Genomic DNA, 25,824 nt, shown 5'->3' on the forward strand with positions numbered 1-25,824 from the left:
AGAGGGCCCTATCACACTGCAGGAGGTCCATGGGGGGGGGCGCTATCACCCTGCAGGAGGTCTGTGGGGGGGGCGCTATCACCCTGCAGGAGGTCTGTGGGGGGGCGCTATCACCCCACAGGAGGTCCGTGGGGGGCGCTATCACCCTGCAGGAGGTCCATGGGGGGGGCGCTATCACCCTGCAGGAGGTCCATGGGGGGGGGCGCTATCACCTTGCAGGAGGTCTGCGGGGGGGCACTATCACCCTGCAGGAAGTCCATGGGGGGGCGCTATCACCCTGCAGGAGGTCCGCGGGAGGGGGCGCTATCACTCTGGAGGTCCGCGGGGGGGTGCTATCACCCTGCAGGAGGTCCACGGGGGGGGGCTATCACCCTGCAGGAGGTCCGTGGGGGGGGGCTATCACCCTGCAGGAGGTCCATGGGGGGGCGCTATCACCTTGCAGGAGGTCCACGGGGGGGGGCGCTATCACCCTGCAGGAGGTCCGTGGGGGGGGCGCTATCACCCTGCAGGAGGTCCATGGGGGGGGCGCTATCACCTTGCAGGAGGTCCATGGGGGGCGCTATCACCCTGCAGGAGGTCCATGGGGGGCGCTATCACCCCGCAGGAGGTCCGTGGGGGGCGCTATCACCCTGCAGGAGGTCCGTGGGGGGCACTATCACCCTGCAGGAGGCCCACGGGGGGGGGTGCTATCACCCTTGTGAGATCCCGGCACTGTCACCTCCCTCACTGTTGGTCATTTACATTTTCTTTCACACCCACCAGCGGGTCTAGAATTTCACCAATTTTATTGATCTACTTCAAGAACCAGCTTCTGGTTTCACGGATCTTTTGCTATTATTTTTCTGTTTTCAGAATTTAGTGATTGCCATTCTGATCTTAATTATTCCCCTTCTGCTTGCTTTGGGCTTAATTCGCCTTTCTTTTTCTAGTTTGTTGAAGGTGGAAGATGGGGTCTTTGCTTTGTAACCTTTCTCCTTTCCCCACACAGGCATTTAGGGCCATAAATCTCCCTGCAAGTACAGCTTTAATGGCATTCCATAAATTTTGATATGCTATGTTTTTATTTTCATTCAGTTCAAAGTACTTTTTAATTTCCCTTTGATTTTGTCTGTGACCCATGGGTTATTTAGAAGTGTGTTATTTAGCTTCCTAACAGTGGAGAAACTTCCAGAAATCTTTCTTTCATACTGATTTAGTTCTACTGCTGTCAGGAACACCCTTTGAATGCCCTGACTCCTTTCAGACACACGAAGACTGTTTTATGGCCCTGAACTTGAGTCTACCCTGGCAAATGTCCGAGGTGCCCTTGGAAAGCAACGGGCATTTGCGCTGTTGGGGGGGGGGCGTCCTAAGGTTGATACAGTCTTTCCCTTTCACTTCAGAACCCCAGTTTTCCGTTCTAGAGAACGCAACTATGGATAGTTACTTTTGCATCCTTCTAGACATTTCCAACGCAAAGATGGGTGTTATCCTGCACTTATACCTTAGAAAAACCCAGGCTCACATTGCGCACAAGTTTTCTTCTTGCTGGGTTTCCTCACCCACCACAATAGCTCAACAAGAAATCCATGTTAGCCCAGATATATCACCCTTCCTCGTTTTTTTTTTTAAATTAATTTTTGAGAGAGACAAATGGACAAAGAGGAAAAAGAGAGAAAGAGACAGATGAGAGAGAGAGAGAGAGAGAAAGGGAGAGGCAGATAAAGAGAAAGATAGACACAGAGAAAGAGAGGGAGGGAGGGAGGGAGGGATACTTCCATCCTCCCGTTCACCCCCCAAATGCCCTCAATGGCCAGCAGGGAGCCAGGACTCCATCTGGGTCTCCCGCAGGGGTGGCAGGAACCCAGCCACTTGAGTAGTCAGCATTGCCTCCCAGGATCTGCCTTAGCAGGAAGCTGGAGTCAGGAGCCAGAACTGGGAATCAAATCTGGGTCCTCTGACATGGGATGTGACCACTGGAACCCGCCAGGCTAAACACCTGTCCCATGACTTACTCTAAAGCTGCACTGCGTGCCAGTGGCTGCTGTTAATGGCTTTCCAGTCTTCTGCCACGATGATGTCACAGTAAGTACTGTTTTTACTCACGTGTCTATTCCTACGTGGGAGTTTAGACAAAACCTTAGAAGCAGAATAGTTGGGTTGAAGGACACACACACTTTAACTGTGCTGCATGTTGCCACACTGCACGGAAAGAGCTTCAAGTCTCTTCTTGAGAGAATAAAATCATTCTTCTACTGATGGAGGGAGGTGATCTAAGAAGTTAAAGGCTTCAGCTTCTTCTTAGATGGTTTGTGTTATACTTAAAAATGTAAGACGTCCTTCAGCAATCACTACGATTTGTTTTCCCTTTTGAGTAGAGCCAGGAGTTCAGGCTTTGCCCTGGTCAGCAGGTGTGGATGCAGGCACTCACAGAAGTGTCCCTGCACCTGCAGCGTGCGTGGGGCCTGGGGGCTTGGTGGCGCAGTGCGGACAGCATCAAGATGGCATCTCCAGGCGGTGCCGATGGTGAGTGGGGGTGGGGTCAGAAACACACAGACCCTGAGCCTCTGTGGTTTAGTCAGCTCTCAAGGCAGCCTGGGTAATTTCAGAAGTGGAGCTTTTATGGGAAACATTACAAGAGTGCACATGTGTGCACAGGCATCTTGCACACACGCATGTGCACACACGCATGTACCCACGTGCACACTTTCAGGCCCTGTATAACCGACATCAGGGATTAGAGGCCAGAGTCCTTGGTTACAGCTGACAGCTATTTACGTCATCAGGTTTTACGCGAGCTTGTTAGACACACAGTAAAAACCATCTCAGCACTTATTGTCGAACCGTAGACCGAGGGATGAAGAACAGAGGGAAGCAATAAAGCAAAATTCCGAAGAGACACAAGGAGCCTTGACCTTCCCGCTGCCCCAAGTTCCTGAGAAGTGCACCTGTGATTACTCAGTGGCCTCTCCTTCAAGATTTCCTGCTAATATTTCGGCCCTGCCCTAACTTCTCATCAGTCTTGGTTTCACTCACTTGCTGAAATTAGGTTGGAGAGGCAAGAGGCCAAGAGAAGTTTGCTAGACTTCTTGTCCTACAGAGAGAGCCATTTGGAAGCTGTTGAATGGGTACTGTGCGTCCACTCCACGTTCTCGGAGGAGGTCACATGACCCAAATCAATGCTCAGCCCAAGAGTAACCAACTCACGCCAACTGCTGGAGCACGCAAGAGCTCACATCAAGAATACACCAAGAACCCAGGCAGAAGAGAGGTAGGTCTTGCCTGTTCCTTTTGCAACCATCAACCAACTGATATTTATTAATGGATGTCCACGCACCAGCACGCCAGCTTAGCTTCCGCAGCATCAGCAAAATCAGAGAAGACGACAAAACAGCAAAACTCAATTTCACGTGGACACTTTAACTGCTGCTGTGTTATTTGGCGGGATAAGTCCAAACCCCATCCTAACAGAGGGACCACGTGCACAGTAGCAGATTTGGGAACGCACGTGGGGAAGCTACAGGCTGCGGAGCAGGTGGTACGGGGAGGCAGCGTTGACTTCTGTGCTCACCGAGGGTCCAGGAACATGGACCCACGTGCTGCTTGCAGTTTGGGGTGGGATTCACGCTGGGCTGCGGACATCGGCAGTCCCTGCTCACCCAGTGTCTCCTCCGCCTCCTGGTGACAGGGCTCTGGGCTGCTGTGGAGCCGTTGCTGCCTCACTCCGAGAGCCCATGGTTTGGGTGAGGCCCGACTCCGGCCCCAGCTCCTGCCACGGGCCCCTGCCCCAGCTCTGCTGACCCAGTGGGAGTTTTACCCAGGACTTCTGCAGGAACTGTTAAGGAAGAGAATTCTCTCTGCTGGGGTAGCTTAGCAGGCAGGACTAACTCCTGAGCGGCTGGCAAACCCAAGAAGTACAGACCCAGAGAGAAGATAGACTGAGTCCCCACGTTATCATCCTAACCCCTGGCCTAAAAATCTATCGCACACCCTTTGTTTTTCTCGCATACTTTGTGTAGATTTCCCATCTTTTTTTTTTTTTTTTTTGACAGGCAGAGTAAGACAGTGAGAGAGAGACAGAGAGAAAGGTCTTCCTTCTGTTGGTTCACCCCCAAATGGTCGCTATGGCTGGCGCGCTGTGCTGATCCAAAGCCAGGAGCCAGGTGCTTCTCCTGGTCTCCCATGGGGTGCAGGGCCCAAGCACTTGGGCCATCCTCCACTGCACTCCCTGGCCACAGCAGAGAGCTGGCCTGGAAGAGGGGCAACCGGGACAGAATCCGGCGTCCTGACCGGGACTAGAACCTGGGGTGCCGGCGCCACAGGCGGAGGATTAGCCTATTGAGCCGCAGCGCCGGCAGATTTCCCATCTTTTGAAGCCAAGGCCAGAGTCCCAAGTAATGTAAGAGTTTTCTAAAATTGTTTTGCCATTAGAAGTAAGCGTGCTCAGGACTTCTTTAAGGATTCTGTAACTTTCAAGGTCCCCGAGTCACTCTATCCGAGCCCCTCTTAGAGAGAACCAGCCCTCGGCAGCTTCTGGCCCTCCCTTCTCGAGTGCGTGTCAGAGAACACATTCCCCGGAGTGGCAGGGCCACCGTTTGCAGAGCCCCCTAGGCCTGGGTCCAGATCCCAGCTCCGCCAATCACCAGCAAGTTACTGATTCGATTTTCACTGGAGGTCTGGCAGAAGGGGGGGTAGTACTGGGCCTTCTGCTGTGAGGATTCTAGCCTTCCTGATCTACGATGACTTGATGGTGTTCTGAAAGATCAAGTTTACACCGCACTTAATTTCCCAAACGAGGCAGCATCAGGAAAACAGTAGGTGCTTCACGCACGCTGGGTGAGTAAGTACGTAGATGAGCAGTGAGTGAGGACGGTATGCACGTGCTTGGCGCACCACGGTGGGCGGAGACAGCGGGTTTCCTCCTCTTTTGGAGCAGGGCTCACAACGCCAGCATCACCTGGGTCAGGCAGGTAATGCGCTGGTGCTGTGGAATCAGGAGTGTCCCTTCTCAGTGGGTCAGACACACTTAGCTCCCACCACCTGCTGTCCCTTGGGGATGCGGCTAGCGAGGCCAGATCTTTCAAGAGAAGCCAGGGATGAGAGTTTTTAGGTAAAATTTTCTTTTTGACAGGCAGAGTGGACAGTGAGAGAGAGAGACAGAGAGAAAGGTCTTCCTTTTGCCATTGGTTCACTCTCCAATGGCCGCCGCAGCCTGCGCGCTACAGTCGGCGCACCACGCTGATCCGATGGCAGGAGCCAGGTACTTCTCCTGGTCTCCCATGGGGTGCAGGGCCCAAGGACTTGGGCCATCCTCCACTGCACTCCCTGGCCACAGCAGAGAGCTGGCCTGGAAGAGGGGCAACCGGGACAGAATCCGGCGCCCCGACCGGGACTAGAACCTGGTGTGCCGGTGCTGCAAGGCGGAGGATTAGCCTAGTGAGCCACGGCGCCGGCCAGGTAAAATTTTCTGACTGTCAAACACAGTCGCAGTTACACACACACACACACACACACACACACACACATCTGAGCCCGTGGGTAGCCAGTTCATCACACTTAGAATCTGTGTCCCAACCCCTCCTTCATGTCCAAGCTGGGCCCACGGCCATGGGTGACCGGGAGACAGTGATTGTACGCACCCGCGAGGGACTCGGAGCTCTGGCTGGCGACGCTGTGAGATGCCTCCTGGAGGACGTAGGTGGACGAGGAGAGGGGCGAGGGGCAGATGCCGCTGGCTGGGACGTAGGGAGGGTTGTAGGACGAGCTGTAATACTGGGAGTACTGGCTCTGAGGGAAGCCTGGGTAGGAAGGGTAGTCCTGGGGAGGAAGACAAGCCCGGCCGTGAGCGCCCCAGTTGGCCGCGGCCCCCCTGCCCCCACCTCTCCTCCAGTGGAACACAAACTCCCGAGGGCAGGCACCATCTCTGCTTCCATCTTCCCAGGAGCAGATCCCGAGACAAGGACCCGGGTGTGGGTCGGGAGGGGGTGAGAAGCGAGGCAGGGAAGCGCGGAAGGGCAGCGGCTGGAGCAGAGGAGGCTGGAGCTGAATCCCCCCGGGCATGGCTGAGACGGTGGAAAAGGCCCATCTCAGAACTGCTGCGGCCCAGGGCCAAGGGAGCCGGGGTTTCTACCAAGGGCACTGGGGTTTCTACACCAGAACCCAGGGCCAAGGCAGCCGGGGTTTCTACACCAAACTCCAGGCTTTCAGAGCAGCCCCCAAAGGGTTTTCACTCGCTAGCACTTCCTGCCTGTCCTACACTCTGGTTCCAAAGAAAACTCCAGGCCCAGGGATGCAGATACGGCAGCTGGAGGTCAGCAGGTGACCCTGAGGGGCAGGGTGTTGCCATGACAGCCTCTGTCCTGGTCCCTGCTGTGGCTCAGCCCCTGGACCAGTGCCTGGTACATGTGGTCACTCAACAGATGTTGGCTAAATTAACGAGCCAATGAATGGATGAGGACCACACCCACATAACCCCAGTGGAGGGGGTGACATTTTAGGTTCATGGTGGACAGAGGTGCAAACACAGCACCTGCACAGCATGAGGACCCACGGAGTCCAGAATGTTCCATGAGGGGTCATGGAGGTCAAATCAACAGATGCCAATCATCTTTGCCCAGACCGACCAGCCTTGGCAGCCCTTCTGCAGGGACACCGCCTCACTCTTCCCGAACTGGTGAGGGACTCCCAGCATGCTTCACTCCCTGGGCTCCACCCCGCTCAGCTGACAGCACTGCCTGGGAGTCTGCGTTTTTGGAAAGTTCTGAGGGTGGAGCAGGCAGCAGACCTTACAAAGTACGGTCTGATTTACACATATTTCGTCCATGTGTATAATACACTGGAAATGAACAAATGGGGAACAAGTTTTCATATTTTCTAAGTTTTAAATTATTTACATTCTTCAGCACACTGAAGAAAACAGTATGCATTCCTGACATTCAGTAGTGTTAAATACCCCTAAAACTCATCTGAGTAGCTTTCTAAAAAATACTTATTTGAAAGGCAGTTATGGAGATACATGGTGGGGGAGATTGATCTTTCATCTACTAGTTCAACCCCAAAAGGCCCCAACAGCCAGGGCTGGGCCAGGCCAAAGCCAGTGGCCAGGAGCTTCATTTGGGTCTCCCACGTGGGTGGCAGGAGGCCCTCAGGCCGTCCTCTGCTGCTCTCCCAGGTGCATTAGCAGGGAGCTGGGTTGGAAGTGGAGCAGCCGGGACTTGAACTGGTGCCCGTATGAGCTGCCAGCGTCACAGTGGTGACTTAATCTGCTACAAGGCTAGCTTGAAAGCATGTTCACCTTTTGTTCCAAAATCATTTTAGGCTTGCAGGAAAGGTGCACAGATCAAGAGGTTCATTCTTAATTCAATCTCTAAGCGAAACCAAGAGAATCCAAACAGTGGCCAGCACTCATGTCTACAGGGTCGACTTTGTTCAAGGTACAAGCATTGATCATGCCCCTGCTGTGTGCTGGGCTCCGTGCCGGGCTGCAGAGGTCAGCAGGATGCCCCCCCATGCCTCTCCTGGAGCTTGTGATCTGGTGAGGGGCTGGTTCATCTGCACTCAACAAGCAATGGGTTGAACTGGGCTCAGGGCAAGACTGAATATCGACTGCCCCCATCTCGGACATTTAACAATGCCAGTGTCTCTGCCTGCAGACCGGCTCTCTCCAGCGGCCGGCCGCAGTCAGGCCCCCGTAGACTCCGCCCACAGAGAACAAGGGGCTGGGTTTCGGGGGGGGGGGTTGTGCACGGCCCTGGGCTCGCAGGGTGTCCTACTTTAAGGGAGCCACCCAAGGGGAGGGCTGGGAAGGCAGTTGCAGGGGCCTGGCTACCTGGTGGACACTCCCGAATCCGGCCGCGTTGGGCAGTCCATTTGCGCCTTGATAGATGCCCGCCGTGCCTGCGGAAAGAGGAACAGGGGTGCAGGTGAGGTGACGATCAGAGCGGGTGCCGGAGGACAAGGACGTGGTGACAACGGGGTCTCTGGGGTCTCCCAGGCTGGGACTGAACCCCTGGCTTTGGCTACCAAATCTCTCTTATCCGTTTCCTCTGTAAACGAGGAAAAGAAATAACATCTTCTTTGAAGGAAATTTGATATAAAACAAACAAAAGGGTGCACACAATACAGATTCTGGTCCCTGAAAACTACATTTTTAAACAAATTCTTTGCTTTTGAAACATTTTGGTAACATACACCTGACAAGAAGTTGTCATCTTTACCATTCACCGTGTACAGCACTGAGTGTGTTCACACTGTGGGGCAACCATCGCCTCCATCCATCCCAGAACCACCTGCACCTTGGGAGACTGGGACACACTGATTCCTCGCTCCTCCCTGTGCCCAGCCCTGGCAGCTGCCGCTCCTGCTCTCGACCTGTCAGGGACCGGCTCCTCTCACGTTAGCACAGCGTCCTCACGGCTCACCCGTGCCGAGGCAGCTGTCAGAATTCCTTCCCTTTTTAAGGCCGAGTAATACCGTTCCATTACATGAATGGACTTCATTCACTCCTTGCTCTACGGACACGTGGGTGGTTTCCACCTGTTGGCTCTTGTGAATAAAGTGGCTAGGGACGAGGGCACACACCTCTCTCTGGGAGCTGCTTTAGGTTCCGTGGGGGCACACCCGGGACGGCAACTGCTGGGTCCTATGGTGGCTGAGTTTCTGGCACTTTCCAGAGGGTGGCCCAGCTCGCATTCCTACCAACCGTGCACGAGGGTTTCAATTCCCCCGCATCCCTGTCAACGATTACTTTATTATTATTTTGCATTTATAGTAGCCCCCCCCCCCCCATGGGTGTGGTGGCAACGGGGCTTTGAGCAAATGAATGGAGTGACCGCACCGCTCCGAGCTGCAGTCGACCTGGCTATAACGTGGGGTAGGGATCGGGGGAATGCTCCTGGCACTACCAGCAGATGCTGCTTGGTGAACGACTCCCTAATGGATAGGTGAATGGCGTCACCGAAGACAGGGTGGGCAAGGAGGGCCTCTCTGAGATGATCCTGGGCTGAGACAGGCTAGGCCAGGAGCAGCCCTCAGGCAGAGTCTTTGCAAACTCTGACGGCACACCCTGTGAGGCGGGGGCTGGCTGGGCAGGCTGGAGAAACAGACGCAACAGTGCAGGGGCCCAGAGCGAGAAGAGGGTGGGCGCAGCAGCCGCAGAGGCCTCGTGGGAATCAGGCACCGTTCTGAGCTCTGCGAGGCCAGGGTGAAGCACAGAAGTGTGACGTAACCGCCCAAGGCCTCGCACGTTGTTCACGGCAGCAGCTGGGATGGGACCAGACAGCCGAGCCAGGCCTGTGGTCTCCAGACACAAACTCTAGGCGCTTTGTATTCATCACTGATCTATCCATCATCTTTCAATTACTTAGATATCTATCATAACTACTCATCATTGGTCTACCACCCATCTATCATCTGTCAATCTATATCTATCCAATTTATTTGAAAGGCAGAGCATGAGAGAGAGAGAGAGAGAGAGAAAGAGAGAGAGAGAGAGAAGGAGGAGGAGGAGGAGGAGGAGGAGGAGGAGAAGGAAATACATTATATATAGAGAGAGATCCTTCATCTACTAGGTTCTCTTCAAATGCCCACAATAGTCAGGGTTGAAGCCTGGAGCCTGGAGCCCCATCCGGGTGTCCCACGTGGGTGGCAGGGATCCAAGTGCTTGAGCCATAACTGCTGCCTCCCAGAGCAGGCATAGCAGGAGGCTGGATGGGAAGCAGAGGCACCCACAGGAGATGTGGGCACCCCAAGCAGCGGCATAACTGCTGCACCTCAGTACTGGCCCTGCTGCTTCTTTAAAAAATGATTTATTTGAAAGGCAGAGTTACAGAGAAGGAGAGGCAGGGGCAGAGAGACAAGAGAGAGGTCTTCCATCTGCTGGTCCACGCCCCAAATGGCCACAACGGCCAGAGCTGGGCCAGGCCAAAGCCAGGAGCTTCATCCGGGTCTCCCTTGTGGGTGCAGGGGCCCAGGCACTTGGGCCATCTTCTACTCCTTTCCTAGGCACGTTAGCAGGGAGCGGGATCAGAAGTGGAGCAGCTGGGATTTGAACTGGTGTTCACGTATGCTGGCACCGCAGATCATGGCTTAACCCCCTGCGCTACAGCGCTGCCTGCCCCCCACTTCAACAACTCTCAGAGTAAGTAACTGTGTATTTATCGCCAGGATCCAGTAGGGCAGTTCTATCCTCCAACATTTTTCTGTGCTCATTGGCTTCGATCCCCACGCCTATCTCCAGCCACAAGCAGCCGCTGGTCTGTTGCCCACGCTGCAGGAGCCTCTCCAGAAATGCCCCTCAGCTGGGCCCCTCCAGTAGGGCTCGCGTGTGTCTGGCAGCTTCCCCTCGGCACGACTCGGCAGTATCTGCTTGCTGTCGCCGCCCGGCGCTTCGTGGTGTGGCCGTGCAGTGTGCCGTCTGTGGCGATCCCACAAGACGCAGCTAGCACCTCTCGCCTGCCAGTGCTTGTGCGTGTGTGCACGTTTTCACCTCTCCTGGGGAGATCCCCAGCAGTGGAATTGGGGAGCTGTGTGGCAGTGGCGAGTTGAACTTCTTCAGGAACGGCCACACTGTTTTTCCCCTTTCTACTTCTACAAGCAAACTGTACGAGTTCCAGTGTCTCCAGCACGTGGCACCTTGGGTCTTTGGATTACAGCCATTCTGGTCGGTGTTAGCGGTTAACTCATCACGGGTTCAGCAGTGTTTCCCTAATGACCAATGGTACCGGTATTCTTCGTGTGCTCACTGGCCATTCATAAGCAGCAGTCTGAATCTTTCACCCTTTTTAAAAAGTTAGGTTTGTCTTCTTGCTGGTTTACTCCCCAAATGGACGCCAAGGCTGGAACTGGGCCAATCCGAAACCAGGAGCCAGGAGTTTCTTCCAGGTCTCCTATGTGGGTACAGGGGCCCAAGGACTCAGGCCATCTTCCACTGCTTTCCCAGGCCATAGCAAAAAGCTGGAATGGAAGTGGAGCCAGGACTCGAACCAGCGCCCATATGGGATGCCGGCACCACAGGCGACTACCTGCTATGCCACAGCGCCGGCCCCTCTTCATGGCGTCTTGAAGAGCAAACGCTTTTAAGTCCTCAATTCTTTCTTTCATGGATCTTGGCTTTTGTTACCCAACTTAAAGATTCTCTCTGTGTTTTCATCTAGAAATTGTATAGCATCAGTGCTTATACTAGGTCCTATGATCCAATTTAAGTTCATCTTTGTGCATGGTTGAGGAACGGGTTTAAATAACTCTCTGTGTGCACAGTCGCTTCAGCTCCACCGTAAAACATCTACTCTCTCTCCTGCGGGATCACCTGTCCCGTCTGCCAAAGGCAATTGGCCACAATGTTAGCATTCTGGGCGCTCTGCTGCTTTGCTCATGTATCAGTCCATCCCAGCTCCACCCTGTCTTGATTTCTGAAGCTTTACCCTAAGTTCTGAAATCAGGTAGTGTAAGTTCTCCAACTTTGTTCTTTTGCAAGCAAGTTTTGGATTCCACTTGTTTTGCATTTCCATACCGATTTTAGAACAGGCTTGCCGACTTCTACTGAAAGCCAGCTGGGGTTCTGACAGCGATTGGACTCAGTGAATCTAGTTGTCCTTTTCTAAGAGGAGGGCAGAGAGGACAGTTGGGGCTCGATGCTGCAGGACCAGCGACCTGGAAAGTGCTTTGTGTTCAGGGCGTGAGCATGGTCAGCTGCCAGACGTCTTGAAGCAGGGACCGATGCAACCGGACGCCTGTTTGCAAACAGTCACACGAGCTGCTGGGATGCTCAGAGACTCACATCAGATCTGAGGCTCCAGAGCCCAGGCTGTTTCCACGGAGTGGCTGGAACGGGCACACGGACTCCAGGGACTCTCCGGCTGGGGGTGTGGAAGGACCACGGCCACCTTCAAGCAGGTTCGAGATGACAGATCTGTCGGACCACAGCGGCTCACTCTTTGCTTCAGAATCTCCCAAGGGGCTTCAAAACAACGGAGTGAAGACTCCACCCACACACAGTCTGATTCCAGTTCATCTGGGGTGGGCCTAGGCATCAGTATCAACACAACACAACGCAGCTCTGAGAACTGAGAGCCAGCAGATGATGCCAGCACCTTGACTGTGCAATGGGGGAAGGCACACGGAGCCGATGCTGAGCCAGGGACACTCGGATGCAGATGGGAACTCGGGCCCGACTCCCGCTGCCGGCCTGGTTTCCCTGGGGGACACGATTTCTCTACCCGTGAGTTCACGCAAGCATTCAGCCATTCAGCCAATGGAGGCTACTCTGGGATTTAAGAGTCAAGCCCTCTGTCCGTCATCTCGCTTCCTCCTCACACCAGCCTTGAAAGGAAGCTACAATCAACACTCCCATTTGCCAGACAGAAAAACTGAGGCTCAGGAAGGTAACCTGCCCCAGGTTAAAGAGGTGGTAGGCTGTGGAGCTAGGATTCCTTCTTTGATTAGCTCCTACGCAAAGGGCCAGGACACGGGCGAAGCAGTTTGCACAACAGCAGATTCTCATCAGGCACCATGGAGACCAGCGGGAAGCAGCACAACATTTTCCCAAGGCTTAAAGAAAAGGACCCGCAAATTGGAATTCCATATCCGGGGATGACGTCACTCAGGAACGGAGGGAAAACCAAGACATTCTCAAATGCAGACGGAGTAAGAGAACTTGCTGGGGAGTTCTGCTCTAACAGATGGGTACGGGAGGTGCTTGGAACAGAAAGGTCACGATTAAAAAGAATCCTGAAACATCCGGAAGGAAGGAGCGAGGAGGGAAAGAGCAAAATGTGGGCAAAGTCACCGAGTGCTGATGCCGCCACTCAACTCACAGGTGGATTTCATTGGTTTCCGCTTGCTGGCAAATTGGAGAAGTTACTTTCCCAAGTGTGTTTCTTAATTAGGTAAAATATTTACTTGGTTCCAAAGTCAAGGTTACCTGATACACTGTATCCATATCCTGGGGGAGGGTATATGCTGGGTGCCGCGTGGGTAGCAGAGAAGGCAGCTTCCGGAAGCTGCTTTCCCAGGGACCCTGGGAACATAGGAAGGGTCCTGCACTGCTGACCGGGGCAGGAGCCGGGCTGTCACCGTTCACTTCCAGACCCACCCCAAGCCTCGTAATGCGGACCGGGGAAGGGAGGCTTCCTGGAGGAAGTGACGTCTAAACCAACCTCCAAAGGAGGAACAGGAGCCAACTGGTGAAGGGAGCAAGACACAGGACCACGGCCACCACCCCTAGGTGCTCTCTCCCACTCTCCATCATGTGACGGCTTGTCTAAGGGACAGGACCACAGCCACACACGGCCACATCTGGGTGGCTCTCTCCCACTCTCCATCACGGCTGAGGGCCAGAAACCACAGTCTGTCTACACCACTTGGGGTGCTGGGTCCCGCGCTGTCCTCAGCGCCTGCCCTGACGTGTCTGCCATTCTGTTGCACTCCCAGTCACCGGGTGAGCCCTGATTGCCATGACAACCCACTTTGCTGACATCCAGGGAGCCACCTGCCACTGGAAGACTTCCTGGGTGCAGCTGTTTCCCTTCCCTCTGGAGTCAGCCCCCTGCATGATGGCTTAGGGCTGGTGTGGGTGCAAGGAGGCAGCAAAGGGGCCTCCTCCTCTGAATTTGGAGACCTGAAGGACCGAGAGCTGAACAAGCCAGGGTGTGCAGGTGGCCACAGGGCCCCACAGGGAGAAGCCTGTCCTGGGCTGGGGGAGCCTGGGAACAGGGTGTGCGTGACCCCAGAAGTCTCGTGGTCCCCGGAGCGTTTTTACAAACAGACCTGCCTTGGTGGTCTCGGTGCCAAGTTAGACACCAGCCTCTTCCTCCCCTGTGGTGGATGCGGTGCCCAGTGAAGGCTTGGGAGGGAAAAACGAGACAAGGAAAACGTCTTTCTTTAAAGTGATGGTGGCAGGTCCTGCTAGGTGTCCCTCCCCGTCCAATTAACGGAATCCCTGTGCCTCAGTCGGGCACATGGCTGATGGGAGGCACGCCACATTGCCAGCCCGCCTCACGACTGGGTGTGGTATGTGAAGAGGCCCAGTAAATTAATGGCTGCCATCTCCTATTGTGCCCCGAAAGGCTGGGGGTGGGTCCTCTCTTTCCCGAGGAACGGGGCCATCTCGGGTCACGGGGCTGAGTGAAGATACAAGGAGCCTGGACTTCAGACTCACCGCAGACTCGGCCAACCACATCCGCGTGCACGCTCAGGCGAGACACGCGTCCCCTTCTTTCATGCTCGAAGCGCTGCATCTGGAGTCTGTGGCAGCAGAGAGCTGCTACCTTTTCTGGGTAGCAATCCGTTCTCCCACCCGTCCACCCCTCTGTCCACGCGCCCTTCCGTGTGTGCATGCAACCCATCCATCCTCCATGCACCTGCCACCCCTGCACGCACGCACGTGTCCACCCGCTGAACAATTCGCTTCCTAGCGATGCACCGAACGCTACCACGCGTCAGACAGTGTTCTAGACATGGGGGAGCAAGGGCTTGAGGCCAGCATTCAGGGAGGAGCCACTGATACCAAGCAAGCAGCTGCTGACGGAGTGAGGGTGGCTGCAGCCAGCCCGAGAGGCAGCTATGGCTGGCCTGGCACTACCGAGGTGCAGGCTGCAGACAGGTGCCCGCCCACACGCTACTGACCCCCCCGCCTGCGAGGAAATTAACATGGAAGCAAGAGCCAGTGTGTAGTCAAAGGCCCTGAGCACAGTGAGTATGGAAAGTGCTGGTGACACAGGCGTGCAGTGGCCTCGGTGCCGAGTGAGCAAAGAGGGTCCCCTTGCACTGGACGGCACGGGCAGGTGCCACAGACAGTGGCGAGCTTGCCGTGGCTGTCCCCCGTCCAAGGCACAGACTGCAGTGCAGTTTACAGGAACGTGGGATGGTTCCGAGGCCGAGCTGCCCCTTCGCACCCACCAGCTTGGAGAGCAAGTGTTGGGGAGGACGGGGAGGAGCCGCAACGCCGATCCATCGATCCATCGCAGTGGGAAGGGAAGATGATGTGGAAGACGGCTTGGCGGTCCCTCACGGCTCACACCGAGAATTACCGAACGGCCCGCCAGCCGCACCCCTGGGTCTGCGTCCCCAAGCACTGAAAACAGGCTCGTAACAAAGGTGCACACAGCAGCCAAAAGGAGGAACCAGCCCAGGCATCCAACGGTGGGTGAACGGATGAGCAAAATGCAGTCCACGCACGCAGGGAATGGCGCTCAGCCACAGAAAGGGAACAGCAGGGCCCCGGGCCGCGCAGTGCTGAGCCTCGGAGACACTCAGCACGGAACACGTCGGGTGTGTGAATGATCCCATTTCTACAAAACCCCGGAACAGGAAAGCCCACACAAAAAAAGACAAAAGCAGGCAGGTGGTTGCCAGGGGCTGGGGGAAGGTACGGGATTTCCGCTGGGGGTGGCGACAGCACAACCACGAGACTGTGCCAATGCCACCGAGCTGCACCCTCGGATGGTTACTGGTCACCATACCAGCGCGGGAACACCACCGTAGTCACAGAGCAAAACACAACTGCTGTTCCCACCACAGCCCAGGAGCGACCCCCGGCCTGTCTCCCCGGTCATGGCGCATGAAGGAAAGCTCAGGCCCCTCCTGGCCACGCCCCAGCCCGGCACCGAGAGGAGAGACTTTCCCTGAGAATCAAAGGACCCCTTCAGCCGCACCCCAAGCGCGGGGCACAAGTCCTGCCGAGACTCCCCGGCACCGCCCTGTGTTTCTTTTCTTCCCTGTTTGCTGGCCACACCGAGCTTCATCCCAGACAGGCAGGCGAGACGCCCTGCAGGGGGTCCCATGGCCCAGCTCCCGTGCTGCAGAGACCCCTCCCCAGGCTGCCTAACAGCTCTCGCGCATGGGCGCCGCTCGTAACACGCCTGATACTTGGAATCGTCCCTCACGTTGTCAGTCCACGAGATCTGTCTTGGGACCCCCAGGGGGCCTGCTGTGTGTGAGCTGGGAGTGAACACAGGTCCACAACACTCACACGAGTGCACGATGCTGCACCTTCCTGCTCTCCCAGCGCCTGGAGAAGATGACACGAAAGGGCTGGGCCACCCGGGACTCCGGGTGAACTCCCCGCGAACTCGGCCCAGCTGTGCAGTCACAGTGGCCTGTTAAATTCCAGATCCGATTTTCCATGGTGGATAAGACAATTAAGAATCATACCGGGGAGGGGACAGCGCCATGGCATAGCGGTAAAGCTGCGGCCTGCAGTGCCGGCATCCCATACGGGCGCCAGCTCATGTCCGGCTGCTCCACTTCCGATCCGGCTCTCTGCTAACGGTCTGGTAGGGCAGCGGAGGATGGCTCAAGTTCTTGGGCCCCTGCCCCTGTGTGGGAGACCCAGAAGAAGCTCCTGGCTCCTGATTTTGGCCTGGCCCAGAGCTGGCCATTGAGGCCATGTGGGGAGTGAACCAGTGGATAGAAGATCTTGCTGTCTTTGCCTCTAACTATGACTTTCAAAATAAATAAATCTTAAAGATTTATTTATTTTGAAAGTCAGAGTTACACACACACAGAGACGGAGGGAGGGAGGGAGGGAAGGAGGGAGGGAGGGAGGTCTTCCATCTGCTAGTTCACGGTTCACTCCCCAGATGTCTGCAACAGCCAGAGCTGCGCTGATCCAAAGCCAGGAGCTTCTTCCAGGTCTCTCACAAGGGTGCAGGGACCCAAGGACTGGGCCATCTTCTACTGTTTTCCCAGGCCACAGCAGAGAGCTGGATCGGAAGTGGGGCAGTCGGGTCTCGATCCAGCACCCATATGGGATGCAGGAGTTTCAGGGTAGGGCATTAACCCGCTGCATCATAGCGCCAGCCCCTCAAAATAAATAAATCTTAAAAAAATCACACTGTGGTGGGCATTTGGGGTGGTGTTTAAGACACCGCTTGGGAGGCTCGCGTCCCACGACGATCGCCTGGCTGGAGGCTGGTTGTGCTCTCCACTCCTGCTTCCTGTTAAATGCACATCCCGGAGGCAGCAAGCGACGGCTTGAGGAGCTGGGTCCCTGTCACTTACACGGGAGACCCGGATGCTGAGGACTGAGCTGGTCCTGGCTCTGGTGTGGCTTAGTCCTGGCTGTTCTCGGCGTTTGGGGAGAGAACCGGCAGACAGGAGCTCTCTGTCTCTGGGCCCGCCGATAAAATCAATCAAGTGTCAATATATGAATACACTGAGTGGAGAGACACGTGTGTGCCTTCTAGAAATTTCTCTGGATTCTGGAAATTTCTCAGCTTCTCTTCCAAGGAAGGGCTCCCGTGGTAGCCTGAGGCGGCCAGTGATGTCACCCTTCCCACCCCCAGCAGCCCGTCCTCACCGCGGGTCCTGAGAGAGAGGGGGCCAGGCAGCCCGGGGCCAGGGGAGGCAGCGAAGCTCTGAGATGCTGGCAGGGGCCTCCTCCCCACCGACAGTTCCACCCTGGATCCTGGACCCTGCGCCAGGCTGGGAGTGGCTTGGCTGAAGAAACCAGTGCTTGTCCCTCCGTGCAGGCCTCAGGGGCTGGAGGACTTGCCCAGGCCGAGGCGGCCCACTTAGAGAGGGACACAGAGAGAGAGAGAGAGAGGGAGGGAGGGAGGGAGGGAGGATGTTCCATCGACTGGTTCACTCTCTGGACGGCCACAATGGCCAGGGCTGGGCGAGGCCAAACCAAAAGTTTCTTCCAGGTCTCATGTGGGTAGAGGGCCAAACACTTGGGGCACCTTCCGCTGCTTTCCCAGGTGCGTTAGCAGGGAGTAGGATTGCAGCAGGCAGCCAGGACCTGACCCTGTGCTGTGATTTGGGAAGCCAGCATTGCAGGCAGTGACTTGACCTCTGTGTTCTTGGATCAAACGCGCACCCGAGTTTTCGGGGCAGGTGTTCACGTCTGTAACTCTCTGTGCGGGCTGAGGGTGTCCAGACCCAATGTCCCCGAGGCCTGGGTGAGAGCTCTGGCCCCCGCAGCCCGCCCCTCCCAGGAGGTGGCACACTCCCACCCGTCTTAAAAGGCATTTTTTTTTTTTTTTGGACAGGCAGAGTGGACAGTGAGAGAGAGAGACAGAGAGAAAGGTCTTCCTTTTGCTGTTAGTTCACCCTCCAATGGCCGCCATGGCTGGTGCACTGCAGCCGGTGCACCGCACTGATCCGAAGGCAGGAGCCAGGTGCTTCTCCTGGTCTCCCATGGGGTGCAGGGCCCAAGCACTTGGGCCATCCTCCACTGCACTCCCTGGCCACAGCAGAGGGCTGGAAAGGGCCTACTTTGAGATCCCATTTGTGGGCTTGCATCTCTGGTTATGGGGCCCTGGTGCCCCTGAGTTACCCGTGTGTGTAAGGAGAGGCTGTCAGTCACCACAGTCCCCGCCTCCCTTTCCCGGCCACGCCCCTTTCTAGCTCACCCCAAAGCCTCGGAATTGGCTCTGTTGGCGGGTTAGCAGCTGGACAATCAGGAAGCAGTTACAGCAGCCCCGCGTACTGAGCACCTACTATCTTCTCCCTGGCCGACCCCTGTTCATGTGCTACCCTGGGTCCTCCCCGCCCGTCTGCTAGGAAGAAGGGCCTTCTGGGAAGCGCTGAGCTGGGTTCAAGGCCAGGTCAGCCTGCCTCTGCGGCCTGGGCGCTCAGCCAACGTGCCGGCTGCCTTCCAAGCACCTGTGGGACGTGTCGCAGGCTGCTGCCCGCAGTCCTTGGGGCTAACCCATGACCTCACTGTCACCCTCGCACTTGAGTGCCATCTGTGGCAGCGCAGGGCGTTCGCCCCAGGGCGATTCGAGGGCCACGCGGCCCCTCCTCGACGTGACTTGCTCCGGACCCCATTTCCAGTCTCTTTCCCCAGAGCAAAGGGACCGGCTGTACTGGGTGCACGGGGACCTCCCCCCAGCAGGTGTGCCCCACCCTAATCAAACCTCCCTGAGGCCGGGCTGAGAGCCAAACGGCTGAAAGCAGGCCCGGCCCACACGGGACAGAGGTCTGGAAGTGTGACGGACGGGGGAGGGAGGAGGCGGTGACACAAGATGTCATCGAGGTGGAGAGGCCGCAGGCGGTGGTGACAGGCGAGCTGGCCGCGAAGCCACTCTGGCGCCCTCTGTACAGGCTCGGAATGGCGCGGCTCCACTTCTGGTTCCTTTACCAGAGCATGAAGCCAGGACTGTACCTGGCAAGCGCCGGCCCCACCCCATGTGCCCACCCTGCCCCTGTGTGCCCACCCTCCATGTGCCTGCCCCTATATGCCCCGCCCCTGTGTGCCCACCCCACCCCATGCACCCACCCTCCATGTGCCCGCCCTTGAGTGCCCACCCGTGTGCCCGCCCCACTTGTGTGCCTGCCCCTGTGTGCCCACCCGTGTGCCCGCCCCGCCCCATGTGCCCACCTTGCCTCTGTGTGCCTGCCCTGCCCCTGTGTGCCCGCCCCACCCCATGCACCCACTCCCATGTGCCTGCCCCTGTGTGCCCCGCCCCTGTGTGCCCACCCTGCTCCTATGTGGACCGCCCCCGCTGTGTGTCCACCCCGTGTGCACTGCCCTGCATGTGCCCACCGCTGTGTCTACCCTGCGTGCACTGACCCCCCATGTGCCTGCCTCACCCCTTGTGCCCCGCCCCATGTGCCCACCCTGCCCCTGTGTGCCCACCCCGCCGTGTGCTCACCGCCCATGCATTCACCGCCCCTGCATTTCCCTCCATTCAGAAAACAGGAGCCGAGTGCCTGGGCTGCACCATGCTCTCTGCGCTGAGTACGAGCTGTGTCCTCAGGTCTTAGAGCCTGGCGGGGTGCGAGGCAGCGGGAAACCCAGTTTTCCTTGGTGACTGGGGACAGTGAGTGAACGCCTGTGCTTTCAACTCCAGAGAGAGAGCGAGCGAGAGCGAGAGTGCAAGGGAGAAGGGGAGAGAGAGTGAGAGCGAGAGAGAGGGAGAGAGTGAGAGACTAGGGGGAGTAGGAGGAGAAAAAGGGAGAGAGAGAGCTGAGCAGACAGCGAGGTGGGTGGGAGCAGAGAGTGAGAGAGCGTGAGAGTGTGAGAGAGTGGGAGAGAGGGAGAAAGCGAGCGAGAGAGCGAGCGAGAGAGCCAGTGAGAGCCTCCCGTTGTGGGTCCACTCAAGTGCCCGTGGTGAGACTGGGAGCCGGGCTGTCCATCCCGGTCTCCCACGTGGGCAGCAGGTGTTTGAGCCATCCCTGCTGCCTCCCAGAGTCTGCACCAGCGAGAACTGGAGGCAGGAAGCAGACCCAGGAGTCTCAGCACGCATCTGAGCTGCTCTGAACTTCCCAAGCCTCAGTCTCCTCATCTGTAAAATGGAGCTAAGCCCGTTTACTCTCTGGCTTCCTGCAGGGGTCTGAGAAGCGAGCGCCGGAGACGGGGCCCAGCGCAATGTGGGGCTCAGGGTCCTGGGATTCGCTGCCCCGTGTATCAGTCCTCACCAACCCACTGGGAGAGTTCCGGGGTTTTTTTATTTTATTTTATTATTATTATTATTATTTTTTTTGACAGGCAGAGTGGACAGTGAGAGAGAGAGACAGAGAGAAAGGTCTTCCTTTGCCGTTGGTTCACCCTCCAATGGCCGCCGCGGCTGGCGCGCTGCGGCCAGCGCACCGCGCTGATCCGATGGCAGGAGCCAGGAGCCAGGTGCTTTTCCTGGTCTCCCATGGGGTGCAGGGCCCAAGCACCTGGGCCATCCTCCACTGCACTCCCTGGCCACAGCAGAGGGCTGGCCTGGAAGAGGGGCAACCGGGACAGAATCCGGCGCCCCGACCGGGACTAGAACCCGGTGTGCCGGCGCCGCTAGGCGGAGGATTAGCCTAGTGAGCCGCGGCGCCGGCCTGAGTTCCGGGGTTTTAATTTTAATCTAAGATTCAGGCCGGCGCCGCGGCTCACTAGGCTAATCCTCCGCCTTGCGGCACCGGCACACTGGGTTCTAGTCCCGGTCGGGGCGCCGGATTCTGTCCCGGTTGCCCCTCTTCCAGTCTAGCTCTCTGCTGTGGCCCGGGAGTACAGTGGAGGATGGCCCAGGTCCTTGGGCCCTGCACCCCATGGGAGACCAGGAGAAGCACCTGGCTCCTGCCATCAGATCAGCACGGTGCGTTGGCTGCAGCGTGCCGGCCGTGGCGGCCATTGGGGGGTGAACCAACGGCAAAGGAAGACCTTTCTCTCTGTCTCTCTTTCACTGTCCACTCTGCCTGTCCAAAAAACAAACAAACAAACAAACAAAAAAAACAAAAACCAACAAGGCATCGGGGGGCACCGGGCTGAGCGCTCAGGCCTGAGACCGGCTGGGACGCACCGCCCAGGGGCCAGGAGGGAGATGCCACGTGTGCCTGCTGCTGCCGAGACCTGCGGGCCCCTCCGCCATCTCCACTCAATCCACGCCCACACGGCTCTCGTCTCTGCCCAAGACACACGGCCCGTGTCTTGGCCCCGCCCACATGCCCTGTCACCATGTCTCTGCCATGCCGGGGGCCAGGAGGGGCGGAGGGGCCCGAGGAGCATGCTCTTGGTGTTGGGGCGCGCGCTGGCCAGGAGAGCTTCCCAGAACGTGGCGCATAGCACAGGCCACATCAACCTGGACACTCGTGTGTGTGGACTTCAGTTCCACAGAGGATTCATGCGTTTGGAAGGCCTCTTGGGGGAGGTGTCTGAGCAGAAGCTACATGGACAGCAAGGGGCCAGCCACACGAAGATGGGAGAAAAGCAATGTCCAGGTTAGGAGACAGAGTGACGTGCAAAGGTCCTGAGGCCAGTGTGTGAGAGAGGTGGAGAGGGCAGGGGAGTGCTAGGCAGGGTGAGGCCAGAGAGGGGCCTTCAGGGGCTGAGTCGTGCTGGGCCTGGGCGGGGAAGGGGGTGTCAGTGCACGGCAGCTTTCAAACAGGGAAGTGACGTCATCCGATACAACCCGGGGAAGGGCTGACTGGTGGACGCAGACCAAGTGACCACAGTGGACCTGAGCCCAAGACCAACTGCCCTGTTCCTCCCGGCCAGGGTCTCTGCGGAGGGATTCTTGGGAGTGCCGACCCCTGAACAGCAAAGATTCCCAGTAAGCAGAGGGAGGGCTGTCCCCTGCAATGAAGGTAGCAGGCGCCTTAGGCTTCCCCGGGGAGGCAGCACAGAACTGGCCTGGGCCGGTCAGTGCACACACTTTCCTGCACTAAGCCGTGTTCCAACCAGCGCGAATCACAAGATGTTGTATGATGAAGAGGCTGGAGCTGCTGCAGCCACTGGGCCACCGCGAGGGCAGAGTATGGCAGCACAGCTGTAAGGAGACACAGAGAGAGACAGGGAGGGAGGGGGAGGAGGGGAGAGAGAGGGGGAAAGAGAGAGAGAGGGAGGGAGACAGTATCTGGCTGACACGCTTGAGTTCTGGATCTGTTTATGCCCAGAGCACACACCCACTGGATTTTTCAGTTAAGTCAGCAACTTCCTCAGACACGCTCAGCCAGTCAAGGCCGGTCTTATTTCACTCGCATCAAAAGTCCATGGGTAACAAGCAGAGGGCGAAGGGAACAGAGTCTGGCCCAGCCAGCAAACGGGCTGGGTGCGCCCTGGGGTCCTGGAGTCCCACACCTGAGGGATGCAGGCTGAGTCCCAGAGAGAACCCCACAGAGAATGCCCCGGGGCCAAGTCCTGCTCCGCCCCGGGTCAGGCTCGGACAACAGGCCACGGCACCCTACACACAGGTGCACACATGCCTGGCACGCGGCGATCAATGCAAGGACCCGGGGTCCCGCTGGGGGAGGAACGGGCGGGTTCAGGGGCTCAACCATGCTGACTCATCGCCAACACTGTGCTTCAGGAAAAACAGGTGGCTACGACGAGATCTGTTTCCTCAAGTCCCTCCCTCCCTCCCTTGCGACTGGAGACGGAGCAGGGAACAAGACCCGCTCCCGCCACGATCTTGGTTCAGCACCCCGGCCAGGGGACAGCTGATCTTCTCTGACGTGCGCAACAACGGTGACCTACACGGACGAGGCCGGACGGCGCCCGCGCTGCTCTAAGTGTGACGCCATCCTCACGTGAGCTTCACGAGGGCATCACCATCATCAACGTCCTCCCCAACACAGATGGGGAAACTGAGGCTGAGGGCTCCCAGCAGGTCCAGAGCAGGCTGCCCGGAGCCTAGGGTCCCACCTGTTCTCTGGACTGCGGCACCACCTCTCCTCCCAGCCCTGGCGAGCCCCTCGTGTGTACAGATCCCAGGCTACGCCTCCTCAGTGGGGACAACGCCTCTGCCTCCCCTCCTCTTTGTTTCTTAGGAAAAACTGGCTACAAGGATCCCTGGGCGGGGAGCAGGGTGAGGACGAGAGGGACAGGGAGGTGTCGGGGCTGGGGTGACGGCCAGGGGGTGGACACAGCCACCGACTCCCAGGGACAGGCGGGGACACACCCAAGCCCAGGCCCTGCCCAGAAGGTGGCTCCACGGATTTCATGTTATCCTTTTGTATTTTTGAATAGAAAGAATTTATTTTAAAATGCATTTATCTGTTAGAGAGAGACAAAATGAATGAGCTTCCATCCGCTGGTTCACTCTCCAGATGCCCCCAACAGCCAGGGCCGGGCCAGGCCAACAGGAGCCCAGAGCTCCACCCAGGTGTCGCACGTGGGTGGCAGGGGCCCAGGGCTGAGCCGGCACTGCCGCCCCCCAGGGCGCACGGCAGTAGGAAGCCAGGGTCAGGAGTGGAGTCAGGGCCCGGCCCAGGCACCTGGGTGTGGCGTGGGCATCCAGCCTCTGCAACTCCGGCCCCTCCGGTCTCATTCTTGCCCGGCCAACGCCGACTGGAGGACCCAGAAGGCCTCAAGGCTGCTACTGAAGGGGCACCGGGAGCCTCAGAGGACGGTCCCCGGTCCCGAGCAGCCCTCAGGAAAAGATGCCAGCTCGGGTCAAACACCCAGAAGTAGCTGAGGGATGTGCACAGGTCCTGCGGGTCCGGGGAAGTCTGAGATTTCTGATTCACTTCTGGCGGTGCCCATGCTGCTGGGATGGGACCACAGGTCCTGGTCCCCCTCCAGGCCTTGGCTCAAACGTGAGCCCCCTCCGTGCCCCGCCCCCACAGCGGCAGCCGTCCCCAGCCTCCCCTGCCATCCACGCCAGCCGCGTCAGCTTGGTCTCGGGAGCACCTGCAGCCCTGAGGCCGTCTCATGCCCGTCTCATTCCCACCAGGACGCGGGCACACGCAAGCGGGGGCCCGGCCTTTGCTTTGCTGTTTTAGGCTCAGGGTCTAGGCCCGGGAAGCATGCGGCACGCTCACAGACATAATTTCTGAAGGGAAGAGAGAGATCGGCTCTGTTCTTGGCGACATCTCCAGCATCTCGCACGGTCCCCAGCATGTAACATCCAGTAATGGCTGATCGGATCAGTGAGCGGAGACAGCTGGTCACTCGCCCTTCACAGCCATGCACTGAGCATCCGCCTCGCGCCGGGACCACGCCAAGCCCTGTGTGTGCTGCCCCTGGTTTGTCTGCCATTCAACAAGCAGAACAGCCAAACAGGATGGGAGATTCCCTCGCGACCGCTCCACCGTGCTTCCTGGGCACCTGCCAGGCGCCAGCCGGTCCTGAACACTCAGGAGACAGTGACGGACACCAGTGAGGAAAATGATAACCTCTCCCTCGGAGGCTGTGGCAACAGGCGCTGGAGCTGGGGGTGCTGGGGTCCGGGTGGGTCATCACGGAGGGCTTCCCTGTGAGCAGAGACTCACAGGTGAGACACCGGAGGCACCTTGCGACTCTAACTCACGGGTTCTAAGAGGCAGAGCTGGGATTTGAACCCAGGACTGTCTGCCTCTGGATGGGGGGGGGGGGTGGTCTTCTTTTTCACCTCCGGCCTGCTGTCACTGCCGGGCCCTGGAAGGCTCACTCATAGCTGCGGCAGGTGCCCCACTGAGCCCAGCAGAAGTCCTCTCCTCCGGCCGTGCCCGGGGCTCTCTAGGGGCTGGGCACACGGCACCTGTCAGCTGACAGGGAGGGCTCCATCCTGCTTTGCGATGCTGGCTACCTGCATCACACCTACCACGCTTAGAGCGCAAGAGGCACGGGCCCACCGAATGTCGGGGAGCATGCCCGGGCTGGGGTCTTGTCCTGGCATGTGTAGAGGCCACCATTTGGTCAGTGACAGGGATGGCTTCAAGTTTCCTGACAGTGAAAATGACCTGTTCCAAATGGACGCTTCTGCAAACCGAGAGGTCAAGTGTTCACCAGAACGACCTCCCACAGCAATGGGCATTGCGGTCCCGTGTCTGTCCTCTTGGGGGCAGGGAGGGACAGAGGAGCCTTGTAAAATGCTCCCTGGCCCTCAGTGACCCTGGCTGGAGCTCTGGGCTTGCTCTGAGTGTCAGCTGCACGCCCGCCCGCCCGCCCGCCCGCCACGCTGCCTGTTTCATGTTCCCGGTAGGAGCAAGGTTCCGCCTGCAGAACCGTAGACTCCAGCGGCCCGGCTAATGCACTCTGGGAGGATGTGACAGCTACTCCCCCACGGCGTCTCCCACTTAGATCAAAGTGCTCTGTCCTTGGACCTAGCAGCCATAATTCACTCCCTGCCCTAAACCCGCATGTTGCTTTTAAAGGTTTGATGGTCCGAGCAGCTGCCGACCTCGGCTTTCATCTTGGCCGGATTGATTTCCCCGCTCCGGTCACCTCCTCCAATCACCACAGCTTACAGTGGTTCCCAAGTCCCAGAACCTGGGTGGCATTCCGCCAAACTCACGCCCCTGCACCCGTGTGGGAGACCCAGAAGGAGCTCCTGGCTTCAGATGGGTGTAGCCCTGGCCGTTGTGGCCAATTGGGGAGTGAACCATCAGATGGAAGACCTCTCTTTCTCTTTCAAATAAAATAAATAAATTTAAAAACTGACAAAATGTAATCATCTCACATGAAAAACCAGAGTTGGGGCTTCTCATTGGACACAAGGTGGGAGG

The 25,824-nt window shown here is 57.6% G+C and overlaps 1 protein-coding gene across 9 annotated transcripts in view; it reads right to left on the minus strand.

Moving 5' to 3' along the window:
* Positions 1-25,824, minus strand: part of EYA2 (EYA transcriptional coactivator and phosphatase 2) — a 210,869-nt gene that overhangs the window by 65,297 nt on the left and 119,748 nt on the right. For all 9 annotated transcript variants that reach the window (XM_089307904.1, XM_089307902.1, XM_017350738.4 and 6 more), the window contains exons 6-7: positions 7,808-7,875; positions 5,619-5,796 (exon numbers count right to left, since the gene is read on the minus strand). In XM_089307904.1, the coding sequence (XP_089164030.1) occupies positions 5,619-5,796; positions 7,808-7,875 (246 nt within the window). The remainder of the gene's footprint in view (positions 1-5,618; positions 5,797-7,807; positions 7,876-25,824) is intronic.

Source organism: Oryctolagus cuniculus, chromosome 11 (genome assembly GCF_051225735.1).
Source record: "Oryctolagus cuniculus isolate XC-2025 breed Fujian yellow rabbit chromosome 11, ASM5122573v1, whole genome shotgun sequence".
Taxonomy (NCBI): domain Eukaryota; kingdom Metazoa; phylum Chordata; class Mammalia; order Lagomorpha; family Leporidae; genus Oryctolagus; species Oryctolagus cuniculus.